This window comes from Anolis sagrei, chromosome 3, assembly GCF_037176765.1.
Source record: "Anolis sagrei isolate rAnoSag1 chromosome 3, rAnoSag1.mat, whole genome shotgun sequence".
Taxonomy (NCBI): Eukaryota; Metazoa; Chordata; class Lepidosauria; order Squamata; family Dactyloidae; genus Anolis; species Anolis sagrei.
Window position 1 is genome coordinate 201,081,691 of NC_090023.1, and position 21,457 is coordinate 201,103,147.

General features: G+C 37.2%; 1 protein-coding gene across 2 annotated transcripts in view; it reads right to left on the reverse strand.

The window, feature by feature from the left end:
* The window catches only part of WDR11 (WD repeat domain 11), a 58,381-nt gene that overhangs the window by 11,740 nt on the left and 25,184 nt on the right, over positions 1 to 21,457 (reverse strand). The window contains exons 7-19 of one of the 2 annotated variants that reach the window (XM_067465805.1): positions 20,819 to 20,933; positions 18,519 to 18,714; positions 17,864 to 17,964; positions 17,384 to 17,560; positions 15,942 to 16,026; positions 9,124 to 9,230; positions 8,183 to 8,258; positions 6,618 to 6,726; positions 6,208 to 6,332; positions 3,809 to 3,956; positions 2,518 to 2,624; positions 927 to 1,041; positions 196 to 367 (exon numbers count right to left, since the gene is read on the reverse strand). In XM_067465805.1, the coding sequence (XP_067321906.1) occupies positions 196 to 367; positions 927 to 1,041; positions 2,518 to 2,624; positions 3,809 to 3,956; positions 6,208 to 6,332; positions 6,618 to 6,726; positions 8,183 to 8,258; positions 9,124 to 9,230; positions 15,942 to 16,026; positions 17,384 to 17,560; positions 17,864 to 17,964; positions 18,519 to 18,714; positions 20,819 to 20,933 (1,633 nt within the window). Of the gene's footprint in view, positions 1 to 195; positions 368 to 926; positions 1,042 to 2,517; positions 2,625 to 3,808; positions 3,957 to 6,207; positions 6,333 to 6,617; positions 6,727 to 8,182; positions 8,259 to 9,123; positions 9,231 to 15,941; positions 16,027 to 17,383; positions 17,561 to 17,863; positions 17,968 to 18,518; positions 18,715 to 20,818; positions 20,934 to 21,457 lie in introns of both variants that reach the window. The other variant, XM_067465804.1, reaches the window with a different exon arrangement.

Consider the following 21,457-nt stretch of genomic DNA (forward strand, 5'->3'; position numbering starts at 1 on the left):
GCACATAACGGTACCTTTTTTGAATAAGAAACAATTTCAATCCACTCCAGCGCCTATGCCTAAATTATGGAGCTTGTATTATTCTTGTGGGTAGAATATATATTTCTCATTCTCTGGATGCTTCAACGTGGAAACATCTTATTATTTAAAATGCCACATGATTCAATTGAATAAGAAAGACGGCTTCTTCCTCACCTGACAACTCTTGCTCATCCATCCTAAAACATGCGGATTTCATTGTCATCTCTAGCACTCTGATACATCCATCATCCGATGCCAAGATCACCTTATCTGACGTACACCAATCAACATCAAGTACTCGGAAGTTGACGTTTCTTCCAGTTCTTAAACTGCTAACCATCTGTACCTGAAAGGCAGAACAAATCTCGGGGTTAGAAAGTCTACAGCAATTGAGGAAAATAGCTCTCTTCATATCTCTATATATCAATTATTCTTGACAGTACATATAAGACACTTTGGTTACACTTCTACCAATTTTTCTTCTTGTTTTCTATTATCATCCTTAATCACAAATGCTATTGAGATTATTTTGCACTGTATTTTTTTAAGGAACATGGACACACATTCATTCCAATCATTATTAACTGGTGGTCTTCCACTTCAAATTTATGCAAAGCAGATAAAATAATATAGGTATTTCTAATTGCTTGTTTTATATTTCAGTAAGGTAATATGTTTCATTTCCAAGACAAGGTCTATTTCTGTTCTCTCTAAATAATAATAAAAAACTACTAGGAACAACTGTAACAGATGAAATATCGGAGAAAGATCTATGAAAATTTGTGATGTTATTGAGTATAAAGGCACAACTTATCAGTGTCACAAACATAAACTATTCATAAATGCAATTAAGTAGATAAACGCAATTAAATATTTTGAAGAAGTTAAACAAAATTGGTATCTACCTCCTTTGTATCCCAAACTTCAGCCCCATCATTGTACATTGCTATGAGCTTTTGATTTCCTTTTCCAGGAGCAAAGCGGATCTTCCTCACCCAGCCTCGGTGTGTTGGGATTCCCCTGAAAGGCCATAAAGAGTATACATTTTTCTTAAAGACTGTGTTTGTGTTTTGATATCACACAGACATTTTAGTCTATTTCTAAAATGATAAGCAAAAACCTTTAAAAGAAGAAAAGGCATTTGGTCAACATTGTTATGGCATCTAATTGCTGCCAATTTATTAGCTGCCTTGAGTTGCCTTCGGGCTTGAGAAAGGCAGAATAGAAATATTGTAAATAAATAGATAGATAAATAAATAGGTAAACATCACCTTCCTTCTGTCTATATTCATACTGTGACTGCTGCACCACTTTGTCTTCAACCATTTCCAATTACAATTATCCTAACGAAAACTTAAAACTTAACATTAGTTTCTATTGGAAACATTTGGTCAGAGTATGACTTGCTCTAGGTCAACAAATCAGTCCCCATAGGCAAGGGGTAAGCTGCAGCCTATGCCCCTTAGCTACCTTTGTGCAGTTCCCAACCAACCTTCTTCACGAGGCCTTCAAACCTTCATGAGGCCAATTGGGAAGCCAGCTTTGTCTTGACAGAGGTTCGTAGCTTCCCTTTGCCTGTTGGCCATTCTACTGCCTGCCGGCTGCTCCCCCTTGGTTTTGAAGGCCTTGTGAAGCAGTCAGTTGGGAAGCCTTACCCCTTCATCAGGTTGAGGCTGGTGTAACTTTGGCCTGATGGAGGGGAGCAGGCGGGTCTACATGCACAATTCTAATATGCTATCAAATCTAATGCACACTTTAATTTGGGCTATGTAATTTAATAAAAAAAGATGAGCATTAGACTCGAATACATCTATCTATCTATCTATCTATCTATCTATCTATCTATCTATCTGTATTTTGGTCTAAAAACACACCTGTATGATGAACAGGCTCAGAAATAACTACTAATAAATTTGCCTTCAGAGACAAATCATAATCAACCATATGATTTTGAGTCAACTCTAAAAAAACCTGGCAAAATGGTCATTATTAAGATGCAGAAACCTCAGTCGCTTTTTCTACCTTCACGGTAACATAAAAAATAACTAAACTAAGTCTGTTGTACTTTGGACATATCATGAGAAGGCATGACTCACAAGAAGAGACAATAAAGTAGAAGTAAAAGACAATAGCAAAAGGAAAAAAAATATTGTATTACAGATGGATAGGCTTAATTAAGGAAGTCATGGCCCTGACCTGACAGTTGAACAAAAGGGCTGTTGGTGACAGAGTGATTGGAAGGTCTCTCATTCATAGAGTCAACATACATTTGTATTGATGTGACAGCAGTTACCAAAACAAAAATAACCACCTGATCTTGTGGACTGGCATTTTTCTCCAGTGCACCAGGAATCAATACTATATATTACTGCAACTTAGTTATTATATTCACATTATTCCCTGGAAATTCACCATGAAATGACCATCTACATTGTGATGGTCATTTCAGAACACCATCTACATTGTGTCATATTTGAATGTTAGGCATATCATTACCTGGATACTCTGGCTTTCAAATCCCAGAAATTCAAGTTTCCATCAACATCTCCCAGAACCAAGGTATCTCCTTTCCAAGCAATGCATGTAATACTTCCCATACTTCCCTACAAATATTTCAAGAACAGATGAAAACAACAACAGAAATTAAAAAGGTAGTCACTTAACTACAAAGGGGCTGGAATTCAGAAAATACTCCAATTTTTAAAATGTGGGACAATTCCACCACATACAGCTTTCAACAATTTCTCATCCCACTTTTAAATTTTGGAACTTGAGGATTTCATCTTTTTAAAAAAATGCAAGAAAATGCTTTGAAGATACTTCAAAAACAGTGCTGTAAAGATTACCAAAACAGCTTGATCCTCAAGGATGTCTTAATGGAAATTGACACTAACAGTAGCCTGGAGTGAAGCTTCTGAGAATGCAGATCAATAGTTCTTTTTTAGTACTTATTTATGAACTCCAAGACAGTGTGATATAACACAAACTACCCTATGAACATACAAAATCTGACACAGAGGATAGATGATAGAGATGCAATAGGTTCTGTGATATGGAATTTCCCACTGGCATTAACTTTCTGAATGGAACTCAATAAGTATATAGTCATGACAACAATTTGTCTTGTGACACTTGGCAACTAGAAAAGCTGTCAGCTCAGGAACGTATCTATTTCCTTACTGAGGTATACCCTTGCTTAATTCGTACTAATATCAATTGCTATATAAGACTTTTTTTGCCAATCGGCAAAAATTTTAAAAGTTATGAATAAAGACACATTTATTTATTTATTTGAAGCATTTATATTCCACCCTTCACACTCTTAAGGGGACTTAGGACAGAGCACAACATATATAAAGCAAACATTCAATGTCAAAATATAAACAAACAAATATACACAAACATTAAAATCAGTTGTATCCACTTTAAAATCAATTGTTAAAACCATTTCAAAACAGCCATACCAAATCCAATCCGCAGAGATGGGTTCCTATTATTACTTTATTGCACTGTCCCAAAGGTTTGGTCCCACAACCAAGTTTTTACCATCTTTCTGAAGGACAGGAGGGAGGGGGCTGATCTGAACTCACCAGGGAGGGAGTTCCACAGCAGAGGAGCAATCAGTGAGAAGGCCCTTTATCTTGTCCCCACCAATCACATCAGTGATGGTGCCGGGACTGAGAGCAGGGCCTCCCCAGAAAATCTTAGTCTGTCTGTATCTGTTGTAATTTTTAAAACAAAACTTAACATGTGAATAAAAAAATTCAAAACTCAACACACAACTTACATCAGGAGGAATTCTTGCACTGTCTTTGACAGAATTTCCTTCTACTGTCAAGTGATAAACTTGCCCATCAGTATCTGTAAATACAAAGTGCTCCCGAGCAGAAATATTCTGACTGAGTTCAGATTTACTCTCAGCTTCCTGCAGTAAACTTTAAAAGAAAAAGCAACAAATGGCTTCCTTTTCAAAAAGAAAAGAGTTATATTTATAAATGTATTCATTTATTTTATTTATGTGTTTCTCTTGCGAACAGGACTCCAGACAGCTTACAATATAGAATAACTATACTTTGCAACATAAAATGAGTAAGAACCATAAACATTTGAAATACAATTTAAAAAACAGATTACCAACAGAAAAATATTATACCCATCCAATTAAAATATCCTTCTGCAATAACTGGGCTTAGTTGTTTGAGGCTTGCCTGAATTAAACATGTCTTTACTAGCTGATGGAAGAACAAGGGGTGGGGTGTTTCAAAGCTTGGGAATGCCACAAAGAAAACCTTTCAAACATGGACACTAAATGTGCCTCAGAAGTTGACAGAATCGAAATAAGGGCCTTGAAATTCTCAAAGCCCAGGGCAGGTCATATTGGTCAAAAAGTTTGGACTCTAGTTTTACAGTAAAGCAATGCAAACCAGCAAACACTATTATCTTATAGACATGGACAAGCCACCAAAAAGGTATCTTAGGAAATAAAACAATTGTTTTTAATTCATCATAAGGTATGGTGTGAAGACATATGGTGATGCAACAATTGGGGCTGGTAAGTGTCTCAATGATAGATTGCTTTGGAATTCTTTGTAAATTGCTTTGAGGTGGATGGAAGAAAGGTGGCCTAGGAATCTAATAAACAAATATCATGCATGCACTGAAATACTGCTGCTGCCTAGAGCTGTCATTTTGTTACATGAGTGTTTAGCTTTGATCAGGAAAAGAGGCAGATATCTTGCTATGTGGAATTTACCCCACAACTTCACCAGTTTATCATAGTTGTATGTTTCACACACACATATGTCGCACTGAAGTCTAGCTTAAAATCTAAGAAATTGTAAAATAAACCCTATAGCCATCATATCACCAAGGACATTGTTTTCGGAAAGTATATAGTTACTGAATGTGATTCAAGTTTGGCAGGCACTCACAATATTTACATAAATTATCCCCAGAATTTGAAAGAATGAAAAAGAATTATTTAAACCTAGAAACGCAGTAGCATAAGCAACGAAGTGGAGCCTTAAGCTGTTTCTACACTGCCATATAACTGGGTTTTAGAATGTGGTTTAGCTGCATTGAACTGGCTTTTATGGCAGGGTAGGCTCATATAATTCAGTTCAATGTAGTTAAACTGCATTCTGAAACTCTGTTTCAGATCCAGCCTTAGATAGAAACTTTAGTGACCACAAATTGGATCTTAAGATCAACATCAGACAATCTTCCTAAAGGTTATATTTAAAGTCTGACTCTTTTATTCTTTATTATAGTAATTATATATTAATTATGTAAAGTTATTCTGTACTGAGTTGCTGTGAGTTTTCTGGGATGTATGGCCATGTTCCAGAAGCATTCTCTCCTGATGTTTCGCCCACATCTATGGCAGGCATTCTCAGAGGGTTCTGTTGGGAACTAGGCAAATGAGGTTTATATATTTGTGGAATGTCCAGGGTGGGAGAAAGAACTCTTGTCCGCTTGAGGCAAGTGTGATTGTTGCAAATAGCCACCTTGATTAGCATTTAATGGCCTTACAGCTTCAAAGCCTGGCTGGTTGCTGCCTGGGGGAATCCTTTGTTGGGATGTGTTAGCTGGGCCTGATTGATTCTTGTCTGGAAGTCCCCTGCGTTTTGAGTGTTCCTCTTTGTGTACTGCCCTGATTTTAGAGCTTTTAATACTGGTAACCAGATTTTGTCCATTTTCATGCAGAAATATTCTGTAGTATTTCTTCTAAACACAGATTTTGAGTTTTCTTGGCTGAGAATTTAGATTTTCCTTGGTCCCAGTAATTGTTTATATGTCAGACACATAGCATGCACCTGTCACTATGAGTCAGAGGAATTGGTTGCTTTAAAAAAAAACATTGTAATGGTGTTAGTTCTAAACACCATTACATTAGAAGATTGATTCATGCAGTATGAGTTGTTTTTTCCCCTTCATCCCACCTCCTTATATATTACAGTAATGCTGAGCAATTCCGAACTGTTTCCTTCCTCCTGTCATTCTAACAATACAAAGGAATTATCAAAGGCAGTTGATTTAAATGATAACATGAAACCCCTATTTTATTTCCATACATCCAAAGTTAACCATGGGAATGCTAATGGATTTATGTCAAGAAAACATTCAAAGTGAACTAACAACAACAATGACAAGCCATTTTTTTCTAATGTAGAATGGTGCTAATACCTGATCACCGAAGACTCCAAACTGCTCTGCTCTGTATCTGACACCCCTGTTTGCCGGGCCATGGCTTCACGGGCAGCAAGCTGTTTCTTTCTTAAGCTCTTAAGGTTATGAGAAGGTGACCATTCCTGAGAGAACAGAAGTCATAACTTTTCACTCATCTCTAACGATTATTTGCCAAGTGTACATACCATCCCAATTCACTTGCATGAAAAAGTGTTATGAAATACAACAATACACAAATCACATTCCATGTATTCTGTTTCATTATATTAAGGGACAAAAAGCAAGGGGATGGTTTCTGCAATAGAGGATTTATGTTTTATAAATAATTCAACAAGAAGACAGTCTTTTTTCAGGCCAAACAAGAATACATTTTTCTTATCTGAAGAAAAATGAACAGACTTCCTCACCAAAGCAGTAATTGTAGGAAAGTTTTTGGACATTTCTCTCAGTAGAGTACAAGTCCTGATGTCCCATAGTTCCAAAGGCTTGTCTTTAAACACAACAGCCAAGTACTGTCTGAAATAAAAAGAAATAAAATAAAACCAAGCAATTTCCTACATTAGAAACACTCAAGAGAATTTTCTACAAGCCTGTGACTTCTAATGACCTGAACAGAATCTGCACAAAACATTGCTATCAGTACAAGCTCTGACACTATGGTGATAACAATGAACAAATAGCAACCACTCCCATTACTCTGCCCTATACTAAACATTGGGGGGAAAGCTGTAGTCCACCTCGTTATGTACATATATGCAGTCTGATATTCCAAATAATCCAAAAAACTTTCGGCCCCAAGCATTTTTAGGTGGGGGATACTCTATCATTTATTTATTTGACAGACAGGTGATGAGTGTGTATGAAAGCATGAGACTAAGTTAATGGGAAATATGCAAGTCTGTACAAATTTACAGATTACAGCAGAAAATAGATCCTGGGTGCAGTGGGGAAGGAATGCCTTAACTTACTTGATAATATGTACCATATATTCTGGCATATAAGTACTTTTTAACCCAAGAAAATCTTCTAAAAAGTCAGGGGTCATCTTATACGCGGGAGTAGTCTTATACACGGGAGTCATCTTATATGCTGGAGTAGCCTTATGCATGGGTGTCGTCTTATATGTGGGAGTATTCTTAGACGCCGGGAGTCGTCTTATAGAGCGGGTGCTGAACTTCCAATCTGGATTGGAGAATCTGTGGTTGCTGCATATTGTGGGGGGAGCTCAAAAATGGCAGTGGCCGCATCCCTACCATATGCAGTGACTGTATGAAAGCATTAAGGGCAACGCTGTACAAGTATGGTAGAAGAAAATCCATTAATCAGGATTCGTGGACTTAATGTGGTCCCAATGGTGAGGTGAAGGGGCACATCACCGGGAAGGTGTAAGTGAAGGGCGGAGCAAGCTGCTGCCGTCTGGGGCGCCTGGGGTATGGAAAAAAGAGATAGAGTAGCTCTGGGCCCAGAAAAACACAACTCTTTTTCCTGTCTGGCCTGTCCTTGTATCCTATTACCGTACCTCCTCCTCTGCCTCTCAGATCTCGCTCCTGAAGACTGCAGTGAAGTGGTTCAGGTGCGCATGTGCGAGATCTGAGAGGCAGAGAAGGAAGTACAGTAATAGGAAAATTACCATATTGAAATCAAATCTGATGCTTTTAAAAATTTTATTTGGTGTCTGTTGGAAGAGGGGTAGTCTTATACGGTGAATATATCCCAAACTCTATTTTTTAACTGGAAAAAATTGGGGGTCGTCTTCTACGCCCAGTCGTCTTATATGCCGGAATATACGGGTATGTTTTTTTATAATTGGATTAGGTTGTTTTATTCCTATATACAGGTGAGATAGGTTTGTTAGTTCTCTAAACTTTCTATGACACTTGCAACTATATCCTATGCATCCTGATCATAGGATGAAAATAAAACTGATCCCCATACTCTATTGTCCCACCGGTTTTCATTTGGAGTTTCTTACTTCAAGTGAGACACTTTTATCATTTCGATGGATGGCTCATCACTGCCTCGTTCTCCACGAAATGCAATGCTTCTGCCTAAAACCAAAAGAATAGATAAACAAAGTAAAGCCAAGCCAAGATATGACCTATCAGCTGCAGTTGGGATTGCCCGTTTACCAGTGAAATGTTTCAGCTCCCAGGGGAAAAGACATGTTTAACTTTGCACAAGTGTCAAATCCAATTATTTTGGTTCCACTTATGCAACCCACTGAAAAACGTACTCCAGACCTCATTATAATTTCATTAGGTTAAATCTTGCTAGAACTGCTACAACTAGCCAAGCATTTGTACAACCTCTTGTACTTCCTTAATTACACTTAACATTACATTTTATCTAAGTGTCTGAAATAATACATTATGATAGTTTGGATGTGGCCAAAATACTGCAAATCAAGTCTCTAAACCACTTCATTAGACACAATCCTTTTCTCCACTTTCCACAAATTATTTTAATATTTATTTTCCCAAAAGCCTTTTATGTAAAAGAAACAATCTTATTGTGTTATGCTACCACAATTTGCTCAAAGTTACAACAGCAAACCAATCTGCACAGCGCTGTTAGGATTCAAGAGAACTGTAGAGTTCTTTGGATTTTCTGGCCAATGATGAATTTATCTTGGTTCACTAACAAAAATCAAATGCATCCACTTTTAACAGTGCTCATTCATTTGACAACAACAGCACATTCTTCAAATTTATTTTGACCTTCCAGGCATCACGACAGTCGAAAATGTTTTGAATTCCAGTTTCAAAAATAATTATGCTTGTTAGCCTGCTCAATTATTCTACATTCATCATTTCCAATGTACTCAATGCCAATATACTGAATTCTCCATAAGCCAATATTACAATGGTGTTATTTCTCACCGATCTTGTTATCAAGAGTTATGAATATATTTACCTGTGGGAAGATCAACCAGCTGCAGCTCATTTCTCACTAGCCCCAGATTATTAGGTGTTGATGTGGCAAAGGAAAGGAAGCTACTCAAGCTTGTCCACTCGATGCCTCTGTCAAAGGATGCAGATCGCACAAATTACACAAACTATTTTAGTTTGTTAGAAATGCTTCAGTGGATAAAAATGACTCCATTTGAAGTGAATCGTGAAAAACACAGCTATGAAGTACTCAGTGGTTCCCTTGAGGAAAAACATAATCCCCATGCTATAATACAAAAGATACAAATATGATTTGGCATGCAAATCTAATCAGTCTTTTAAAGGTGGAATATATGTACCCATGTGAGTAAAGACAGCAGCACAGAACACATAACAACAAAAGCATTTCAGTTCTATGGAGACAACAATATATTAGCTATGGTTGCACAATAGACTGATTCTTAGATTTTTAAGATATTTTTTTTGGAAAAGGCATAACCATTTGAAAAGGCATAACCTTTTGGGGGGAAAGGATGACATTTGACATCATAACCTTTTGGAAAACCAAAATCTCCAAAGCCTTTGAAGTCTACACAGAACTATTTAATGTTTTTTTTTAATTTTTTGTATTTGCCTTGCTTTAAATTGTGACCAAAGTGTGTGGTTGTTAGCCACCTTGAGTCCCCAAAGGGGGAAAAGCAGAGTATAAATGAAGTAAATAATGATTTCAATAATAATAATTTTGGTATCTGCTTTGGAACATGTACAGTAGAGGATGATCAAGATGGTAAAAGGTTTGGAAATTGTGCTTACAAAGAATGGGCTTACTTAGCCAGGGGAAGTTAAGCAGTGACATGAGAGCCATGTTTAAATATTTGAAAGAATGCCATATGGAAGATGGAGAAAACTTGTTTTCTGCTGCTTTAGAGGCTAGGAAATGGAACAATGAATAAAAACTACAGGAAAAGAGATTCTGCGTAACCACTAGAAAGAACTTACTGATGGTAACAGCTGCCTGAGAGTGGAATATGTTGTCTCAAAATGTGGTGGAGTCTTTGGAAGTTCTTAAACAGAACCAGGGTTTTGAACACTTTATATATTCCTGCATGGTAGTTGATTGACCTTTGTAATATCTTCCAACTTTAAAATTGCAACCCATTTACGCATACCATTTTTAATTCGCATAGCTATTCTTGTAAGCCGCTCTGAGCCCCAGGGGAGTGGCGGCATATAAGTTTAAATAATAAATAAATAAATAAATAATGTGAAATGAAAATCTAGGGAAGAAATCAATGGTATTATAAAGGAAGGGAAGGGTCCATCAAAAGTTTATGCGCCCAAGAATTATGAAAATTGGAAACAGTCAAAAAAGAAAAGTCTCCTCCCTGACAATTCACCCCTTATACCTCTTTTCTGTTTACTTTTTTCCTTTCTCTTCTATTTCCACTGAGATTTGGAATTTCTAGACTTATCTTAAGTTGAGAGAAAGAAGTTAACTTTGGTTGCATTTTGAGAATACCATGTTGTGAGAATAACTTGACTCTTTCACCAAAAGGAACTCATTGGCTATTATCCCAGATATTTAAAACAAATTGCAATTCTTTGAATGATATTGAAAGTTTAGCTAATCTTATTTGTGACCTGACGTTTTGAAACTAAAAAAAGTAGGCACACTCTAGATTATTTCTTTTCTGTTCACACGTATCAAGAGTGATGCAACCTAAAACCATTCGTTGTTGTCAAATGATTGTTTTTCCAGACTGTTTCAGTTCAGGTTTACTCAGGATTTTTGCAAAACTGTGCTTTTCCAAGATCACACTGCCTTAACACCAAAATAATGGCTTCACAAGTAGAAATATTGCTTCTTACACATTGTTCCTTTTGCTCACACATACCCGGTCTTTTCTCATTTCCTTTCAATTTAGAACTAAATTGGTATAGAGTAGTTCTTTGACAGTTTTTTTTTAAAAAATAATACTTTCAGTGTGTTTGTTTTACTGTTTTTTTAATCCTTCTGGAAAAATTATTTGGAAGGATTAAAATGTTTATAATGAACAGTTTATCTGTAAAAATGGTTAACATCTATCTCAAAAGAATGAATCCTGTTTCTGATGCTTGCTACTATCTGTGGCTTATAAGCTAAAAGTAATTAGGAATAACTACTGACAAATCGCTTCAAAAATTCCACAAATGAATGGGGAATGAGAAGGAAAAGGTCTGTGTATGTATGTAACTTTAAATTATTTGTCAACTTTTCTGACCCATGAATTTTGTAGGATTTTCTCAAGTAATAAATACATGGAGATAGTTTTGCCAGTTTTTTTCCTACAAAATACAGCACCTAGTATTCATTGGTGGTCTCCCATTGAAGTAATTACCAAGGCTGATGTGGCTTAGCTTCCAAGATCAGATGGAACTGCCTTTAGGGAATGTATGGCTGTTACATATAGGAAATGCTGGTATGAAAGTAGGCAGAAGTCGACCATATAGTCAAGGCAGAAGCCTACAGAAAATACTCTTCTAGGTATTGTTAGGTCCTCCTATGGGAGTCTATGGCAGTGATGGTAAACCCTTTAGAGAGTGAGTGCCCAAACTGGGGTGGAGGGTGGGTGAACAATATGAAAACTTATGTGACGTTCCCAGTGGAAAACAGGCAGCAAGATGCTGAAAGAGATCTTTACAAACCGTTGTAAGTGCTGTGCTACAGAACAAACAAGTTAACATCACACAAGTTTTTCTTTTTCTAGACATATATATACCATCCACAGCTTTATCACAATGAAGATAACATGTGGTGCTGTCTTGAATTCCCAGCATGGATCCTTGGGATCACAGCCTAACCAGTCTAAACACATCAAGAATTTAAGATAGGCTGATGATTACACAAATTAACTTGACTATAGGTCTTCTAATCACACCAAACAAAGAAAAGGATTAAATTTATTTTAGAAATAATTGTTATTTGGGGAAATGTACTTGATTATAGACCTTCCGATTAAACTAATAACATTCAGATTAATTTACTTCATGAATATTTATTTCCAAGAACAAATGGAAAGAGAAGTTTCAAACACACATAATCCAACTGCTATTTTTCTGTGTGCTTATTGTATAGGGATCCAAAAAGACATCTCTCTCCCCCTTCAATCCCCCAGACCATCATACTGCATTCAGTAAAATAGTCACAAAAATATAACTCCACACTGTGCTCAGTATGAGCCATCTAGTTGTAGTGATGGTGGTGCACTTCTGTTGATTTGCATAAAAGGTGGGGGAAATTCATTCATAACACTAAATCAAAATAAGTGCCCCATGTTAATATATCTCAGAAATAGCTTCTCTTGTATATAAAAAATTGCATTTTTCATATTGTCATAAAAACTCATTTACATTCACTGGATTAATAGTTTCACAATAGTAGTTTTATTTATCTAGGGGGCTTATACATTGTTAAAATGTTGTGATTTATAACAACAGTTTTAACGAAATGAAAGAGTGCAGACATAGAATTTCATTGTTTTAACTTACATGTACGTAAGTTAAAACATCCTGCTCTAAAAGCTATTCATGTGTGTGAAAGTCATCTGTGAATTTTCTTATATCAATATTGCTGAAAGAGCAGATCTGTTAAGTGTGTGGCCTTTAACAGATGCAATTTTATGGGATTTTGGAGATGGAAAACCCAAATACAACAAGTTAAATCAAAAGTTGGGTTTTTTTTATAAAGAAAATAAAAATAACAGAAAGCTCTGTAATTCTTTATCATATTTAATCACATACTGCCCTCAGTACATCCCAACTTCTCTACTTTCAGTTGATAAGTAGGTTTGACCCTTTTCAGAACTTGGTTGGGAGACACTTAGTAGGGACTGGCCCTAAAATATGTTTTCTAAACTCTAATAAAAGGAATTCCCAAAAGTTAATAGTTGGTTTCTGTTGGGTTTTTTTTTTTGGGGAGGGGGGGGTCCAATTAAATTGAAACATAAAATGTTCAAAATGCTTTAAATGCTTCTTAAATTGCAGGCATAAAATCAGGAAAAGCCCAAGCAAGAGTATCAATTATTAAAGAGAGAAAAAGATGAAAGTCTGCCTATGTCTAAAATTATGCATATAACATTGCACAAAGTATCGTCTGAACTTTAATTAGATAAGACATTTTAAATGGTTTTAACATTAGCATTTGTGGTATACTAATATTACTATTTAAGCTTTACATTTTATAATATTAACATAAAAACATGACAGTCTTCAGAAGACTCAAAAGATGGAATACAATATCAAAAATACAGTGCTAAAAGCAATTACAAAATTGGAGTGGAAAAAATAAAATTATATGACTATTATTCACTAAGTGACCACTGTATAAAATACAAGTCTTCTATAACAGTGATGGTGAACCTTTTAGAGTCTGAGTGTCCAAACTGCAACCCAAAACCCACTTATTTATCATAAAGTTCCAACACGGCAATTGAACCTGAATACTGAAATTTTCATTTAGAAAAAAAAATCATACATTAACATAAAAGGGTAAACGTTTCCCCTGACATTAAGTTAGTTACGTCCGACTCTGGGGGGTGGTGCTCACCTCAATTTCTAAGCCGAAGAGCCGGCATTTGTCCATAGACACCTCCAAGGTCATGTGGCTGGCATGACTACATGGAGCGCCATGTACCTATTGATCTACTCACATTTGCATGTTTTTGAACATAGGCAGAAGTTGGGGATAATAGCAGGAGCTCATCCCGCTCCCCAGATTCGAACCGCCAACCTTTCGGTCAGCAACTTCAGCAGCTCAGTGGTTGAATCTGCTGCGCCACCAGGGAGTTCTATATATTAACATATTTTGCCATAAAAGAAAAAAAAATACCCAGTAGCAGAGCTTTCAATGATACGAACAACTTTTTATTGAAAGGTAAAAGTTTGCATTTGGCATGCTATTGAAAAATTAATGTGATTTTTGCTGTTGTATGCATGCTGATAATTTGCCTAACCTTGGTTCGTACTTTGTCAGTTTGAGAGCAACACATGTAGCACTCAGGTCATTTGTTAGTCTGTTTCTGGCGTCAGATTTTATATAATTCAAAGCTGAAAACAGCTGCTCACAAGCATAAGATGATCCAAACAAAGGAAGGCTATGCCAAGTTCTTTTCATTGACTTAAAATTATTTGGCAAAGAATTCTACACTTTTAGGATTTCATTTTCATAAATGTGTTGTCCTTTGTCATCCCTTTTATCTTCTCAAGTGTTTCATGCAGGTCATAGAATTTATTCCTATCGTCTAAAATGTATTAAATAAAGTAACCAACTAAAGAAAACTTTAAAAAGTCAAAATCGCTAGGAAATCTGATTTGTTGTAAATAACTAAATGTTTTGGTGTACACTGCTTAATGCTTGGCTCTTCCTTCCAATTCGAAGCAGCTAAGTTTTGTACTGCAGCACTTAATATTAGACGGATGATGATTGACCCCACAAGGCAACACCCAGTCGGGAATGTAGCTAGAGCAACCTATTGCAGCTGAAATGCTACTAGACTTGTAATGTGCTTCTCCTGTCTCCTTTAGTGCCCCCCCTCCAGTGCTTTGCCCGCTCCTATCAGTGTCCCCCCCCCCCCCCGGTCCCATATCTGCTACATTAACCTGTGATTTCAAACTGTTTACTACTCTGTTTTTATTATATAAATGCTTAGCTAGGGAACTGTGTTTCCCCTTCCCAGAGCATTTGTGCCCCACTTTGTGATGGTCATGGACTGTAATAAAGAAAGTCTACAAAGTCACCCTATCATCATCAAGCCCTGTTAAGATCTAGGAGTCTCAATATCAGTGCTCCAGAGGGTAGCAGAAGCTCTGACTCTCTGGAAGGATGGAGTTCAGATTATGCTCAGAAAAGCTATGATGCAGTTGTATTTGATGTATTGAAAGTGACTCCAGAGGCGTTTGCCAGTCAGATAACATTGATGGATACACCCTCCTCTTTACCAAGCCTTATAGTCTTTGTACTTTTCTATGACCAAACTACAGTAGTCTGTTTACTCATCTTGACATGTAAAGAGTTAAGATGAGTAGGAGTCTTCTTTATTTTTTAAATACCTCATGTTATCCACATAATTCTTTTCCAATACTACATTTCAAATGAGTTGATTTTCAAAAAATAATTGTAATATAGAACCATGACCTTCTTGCATAGTATAACTTTGAAGGCTTTTTGGACATAACAGAAACTTTAGAACTGAAAAAAGAAAAAAATATTTTAAACCCGCCAAGTTACCATACATTATGTGGGTATGTCCGTTAATTGCCGCTTTTCAAAAATAAGTTAATTCACTCCAGGGGAATGAAAACAGGAGCAGGGGACCGTAATGAAGGTTAAAGGACTAGGACATTTTTTTCAGTCTATCTGCTTCTCCTCCCTGGGCTCTGGTCTCTTATTGGAAACTCCCAAGAGTCTCCTGGGTTTTGTTTGCTTAAATTAAAAATTGTAAGGAGGAACAATCAAGAGCTGCTTCTCACACATAGTCTGTTCCATATGATTATGGATATAATCAAAATCTCATTAAGAAGAATTCTCTACACTGCCGTGTTCTACAGAAAACAAAGGCTTGTGTTCAGCCTTGAACAATGCACAACATAGTTACCAATTCAAACAAATACAATGCAGAATAATTTTGCAATGAATCAATGTTTTCACAGAACTATGGCTCTATTTTCGAAGTACAATTATCCTACCGAACTATTTTTCAGTACACCACTTATGATAGTGCCAAATGTTTGCATTTCTTAGCATATTTAACATTTTAATTTTCTTTTTTCTAAAGGGAAAAAAATGAACAATTAAACGGAACTTACTTGACTTCACAGGAATGAATGCTTAGCTCTTTATGGAGAAGCCCACTTGTAAGATTATACACCAAGACTGAACCATTGCTTGTTCCTACAAAGAGCAATTTGGATTAATTTATAGACTCATATTAACATTTTAAATTCAATTTTCGGAAATAAAATTGAATTTGCCACACTGTTTTGCTTTTTACATTTGTCCCTCCAATTTCAGTACTGCAAAAACTTCATTCCACCATATGAGGTCTGTAAGGAAGCTTCAAGTAACCTAACAGGCAGCAGCCAGGTTGCTCACCGGAGCAGCGTAATGGGAGCATACAACTCCCCTGTTGTGTCAGCTCCACTGGCTGACAGTCTGTTACCAAGCAGAAATCAAAGGGCTGGATTTAGGCTATAAATCCCTAAACAGTTCCGATTCAGCTTACCTGTCCAAACACATCTCCCTTTATGAGCCAGCTAGAATACTCTGTTTTCTCTTCAAATCGTATATGAGCCAACTAGAATACTAAGATCTGCTGGGGAGGTTCTGCTCTCGGTCCTGCTGCCGTCACAGGTGCGATTGGTGGAGACGAGAGACAGGGCCTTTTCAGTGGTTGCCCCTCAGCTGTGGAACTCCCTCCCTATTGAGATTAGATCAGCCCTTCCCCCCTAGCATTTAGGAAACAACTTAAGACCTGGTTGTTCATAAAGGCATTTGATGATTGGCAGGAGTATAGAAATATGAAGTAGTTAAAGATAATTTTGGGATCGATGTAAAATGAATGTTTTATGTTGTGTGTTTGTGATTGTTGTTTGTAATTTTAATGGTTTTAATCTATTGCAATATGTGGTTAATTTGATATATGATGTTTTATATGTGTGAGGCATTGAATTTTGCTAAGGATTACGTTGTGAACCGCTTTGAGTCCCCCCAGGGGTGAGAAAAGCGGCATATAAATAAAAAAATAAAATAGATAAGCCATGACAAGAAGCTGGACATACAGCCACTGTATGTTAAACCCCTTAATTGTTCTGAGCAGTTGCATCCTAGCTTTTCATTAAATCTGCCCATCAAATAAAATTCATAAACACAACCCACCTTTCTGGGCTATATCATAGTTAAGCACGTACTTGGTTGGAGTCAGATAAATAATTCATTGCATTTTAAATGTTAATAAAATATAAAAGACCTATTTTGTAACTGTAAAAATAATGTAAAGAAATGTGCTGTTACTTGCACCACACCTTTAATTTAGAAAACGATACAAACCAAAATAATATAATACACATATGACAGGAATATTCCAAGAAGGAATGAAAATAATTTCTTTGAACATCGTTCATATCTTTTTGAAGATCCTGTAAAAGGTCTAAAGCAGTTCAGCAGTATGCACATACAGAACGTTATAGTCCCCAGAAGTTGTGCAGAATTCACATATATAACTATTGCAAAGAATCAAAATGATGCTTACCAACAGCAAGTAGGGGCTCGTACTGTTTTATATTTTTTGTTGTAAGAGGTGGACACATGCGGATAGCGAATGGAGGCAAAGGGAGTCCTGAAAGAAGTCCTGTTAACAGGAACTTTAGATGGACTTCCTGCAAAGAGAAACTCCGTTGCTGCTCTTCTTTTGAAAGTGTGCCTTCCCCTGTTTTATTGTGAGGAAGAAGTCAAATTACATATTAAACACTTGCTTTTAAATTTCCATTGAGAGAAATCTATGTTAATCAGTATTATTTAAAAGCAAATCTTATCCAGTTCAGTGGGAACTGGGATGTGGAAAGAACAAAAATCAACACACACAAAAAAAATCTCATCTAATGTCTTATTGAATTACTACTGAATATGCATATTTAGAGCAACATTTTTATCATCTGTATAACTTTCTTTTAAGTTATACAGATGATATAACTTTTCTTTAAGAAGCTGATTAATTTACAAACATGCTTACCTATCATATTATCTAGTGACAGGTCTGGAAGTTTATTTTGAGATGTTCCAACAGGAATTCCACAGAATGAGATGGGTGAATACAGTGGGGATGCACCTGAACTGCTGTACAAAACAACAATAAAGTTTCAGCATGTAACATTCTACTAAACTTAATATGAGGTACAAACAAAATCTACAATGAGCTATGCAAGAGAAAGGCTGTGTCTTTGCAAACAGGAATAATCCTGAATAACAGCACTTGGTGACAACAGGGAGTGGGTTTAATCCACATGCTGACAATGTGTCTACATCTAACCTTTTATTTTCTTCCATGAATATATTGTGTATATTGTGATGTAGGATCTTGACCAGGATTTTTCTGACAATGAGAGGAGTTTATCCCAATGCTGCAAAAACAGGTGCTGATAGGGAAACAAGCAGCCCATAGACACATATCCCCACTCTTATATACATCATATGTAAAGGTAGGGTAGATTACTGTTAGTTACACTCACAAACATTTTATCTTACATTATATTTTTACTGATCTTTACCATAGAATATACAAACAGGATTTGACTAACTATCAACATTAGAAACCTAACAGTATAACAATATAACAGCAAACCATAAAGTAAAAGTAAAGCAAAAACAAAGCATATTATTCAGATTACCTAGTGCGTAGACTTCGGCCTGAAACAGCGGACTTCAACTCCCATATCATTACTCTACCATCACTCACTATGAGAGCTGCAGAGTTTTCATTCACTGGACAGCAAACCATACTGAAAGGGCGAACAGTTTTGGTAACCCTGATGGCATCACACTGACTTCGTAAGTCATAAACCAGCTCCTGAATGTGGTCAGGGTCTGCAAAAGGCAAAGTACAAAGTTTGAGAAACCCAAAGTTGTCAAACCAACACAATTGCCATGCTCTTGCATCAGTTCTGCTTACTTTCACTGCTACTGTTATTATGTTCACACATTGAATGTTTGCCTTTTATGTTTAGAATCCACCCTGAGTCCCTCTGGGGAGACAGGAAGAGGAATATAAATAAAGTACATATGAAAGACTGGGATTTTTTTTTTAAAATGACTAGATCATACAATTTGGAGAAAATTATGTTGTAGTACAGCATGATGGTAACGTTGCTACTACTGGTAGGAGGGAGAAGAGGGCTGCGCAGGTGTTGGAAGAGGAGCAGCAGTGAAAGCGGATTAGAGAGATAATCATGGCCCCGACTGATTCCGAAACCTTCGAGGGTTTCTCTGACTGTGAAATGGGAGATGGGGAGGAAAGCAGAGGAGTCAAGCGGGCTACTCGCGAACAAGAATCTGACAAGGAGATTCAAAGGAAGTGCATCCGTGATATACTTAGCGCTCATAGAATCATAGAATCAAAGAGTTGGAAGAGACCTCATGGGCCATCCAGTCCAACCCCCTGCCAAGAAGCAGGAATATTGCATTCAAATCACCCCTGACAGATGGCCATCCAGCCTCTGCTTAAAAGCTTCCAAAGAAGGAGCCTCCACCACACTCCGGGGCAGAGAGTTCCACTGCTGAACGGCTCTCACAGTCAGGAAGTTCTTCCTAATGTTCAGATGGAATCTCCTCTCTTGTAGTTTGAAGCCATTGTTCCGCGTCCTAGTCTCCAAGGAAGCAGAAAACAAGCTTGCTCCCTCCTCCCTGTGGCTTCCTCTCACATATTTATACATGGCTATCATATCTCCTCTCAGCCTTCTCTTCTTCAGGCTAAACATGCCCAGTTCCCTAAGCCGCTCCTCGTCTTACAGAGGATGAAGACTTCATGGGCTTTGAAGGGAGTGATGGGACTGGGAGTGACATGGGGGAGGAGGATGAGCTTGACTGGACCTGTGTACAGGAGATTAGGGATATCTGTACCCAGCCTACCTCCAACGATGACTTTGAGGGGTTTACAGAAGAGTGGCACCCGGGAAGCACTTGGCAAGATCTAAGTCTTGACGGACGCTGGCAAAGCTGGAGGGATGGGGGTCTGGGTTCAGCTGCAGGGAATGGGGCAGCTGAGAGCGATGATGAAAGGGTGGGGAGCACCTCATCTTCTGATGAGGACCTTTAGGATATAAGTGGGTTTTGTTTCAATGGGTCTTTGCAGAAGGCAAAGTGTCTTTTTGTGCATGATTCTTTGTTCCTGCCAATTCTCGAGTTTGGGTCCTTGGACTACAGATCTCCGTGTTCCTGTGTTTACTTCTTGAAACTCTGTAAGTGACGACTTCTACTCTCCTGTTTTTGACTCCGGATCGTGTTTGACAATGGCTACATGTTTTGGACTATCTCAACTTGCTTGGAACATGTTTGGACTACGGACTGCCTTTGGACACTGTTTTTTGCTCATTACCAACTTGTTTTTGTATGCTCTTTGGACACTGAATTTCAAGCGGATTGCTACATGTTTTTGTTATACCGGATTATATACCAGGATAATCCAGATTATATTTAAATTGCTTTTCTCACCTTACGTTTGCTACAAGCTCTTAGTTTTTACTTGGGACACTGAAGTAAGTGTCTCCAAGTCTTTTTTGTAACCAGTAAACTTGTGTTTGGACCTTGTACATTGTGTTTGGAGTCTTTAAGGCTTCTGGGTCTTGACAAATAGATCTAGCAAGACTCATTATTATAAAGAGTGATATAAATGTATAATGATATAACTGTATAATATAAATCATTTAAATGTGATCTAAATGTATAAATGTGAAATGTATAATATTATGGCTTTTATGGCTTATTCTCTAAAACCTATTGGTCTATTTTAAACAAACCATGCCCATTTCTTTACTTATTGAGAATTTAGGGCACTACTGCATTATGGCACTGACTATCCTCAAGGTTTAATTATATAGAAATATTAGAAATACCAATTTTAATTTCTCTGTTGATAATCCAAGTTGGAACAAAAATAAAGATTTGGTTTCGTAGATATGATAAGCATGCTCACCAGGATCTTCATTTGGTGTAGTACTTAAACTATTGGCAGACCTGCGAATTCTCAACGTTATGCAGCCATTTTCATGAAGGCAAAACAACCCATCGCGCTGAAAACAAGGAATTACCTCGATAAAGAGAACAAAAATAGAGAGTGAATATTTTTCATGTTTCTGTAGCAGTCATGACCACTGACCAACATGAACCCCAATACAGGTATTAACAAGTTGTTATATCTGTCTCATAATGGCTTCAAGTGTTCCCGTATTGAGCCATGGCTTCATATGGAGCACTATAAAGCTTACCTAAATGAACAAGGCAGCATAAGGCTGCTTTAGTAAAAGCTGCAGAGTACAGCTTTTAAAAAAGATAAATATACATAGAGAATTTCCAACCTTCTTTTCATAGGGTGGCCTGAGTATTAGTCCCACTGGGAGAGACTTCAGTACATCTGATTGAGTATGCAATTCCAACAGCAGTCACATTAAAAGGCTTCCAATAAATCATAGAATCATTGAGTTAGAAGAGACCTCGTGGGCCATCCATCCAACTCCCTGCCAAGAAGCAGGAAAATTGCATTCAAAGCACCCCCAACAGATGGCCATCCAGCCTCTGTTTAAAAGCCTCCAAAGAAGGAGCTTCCACCACACTC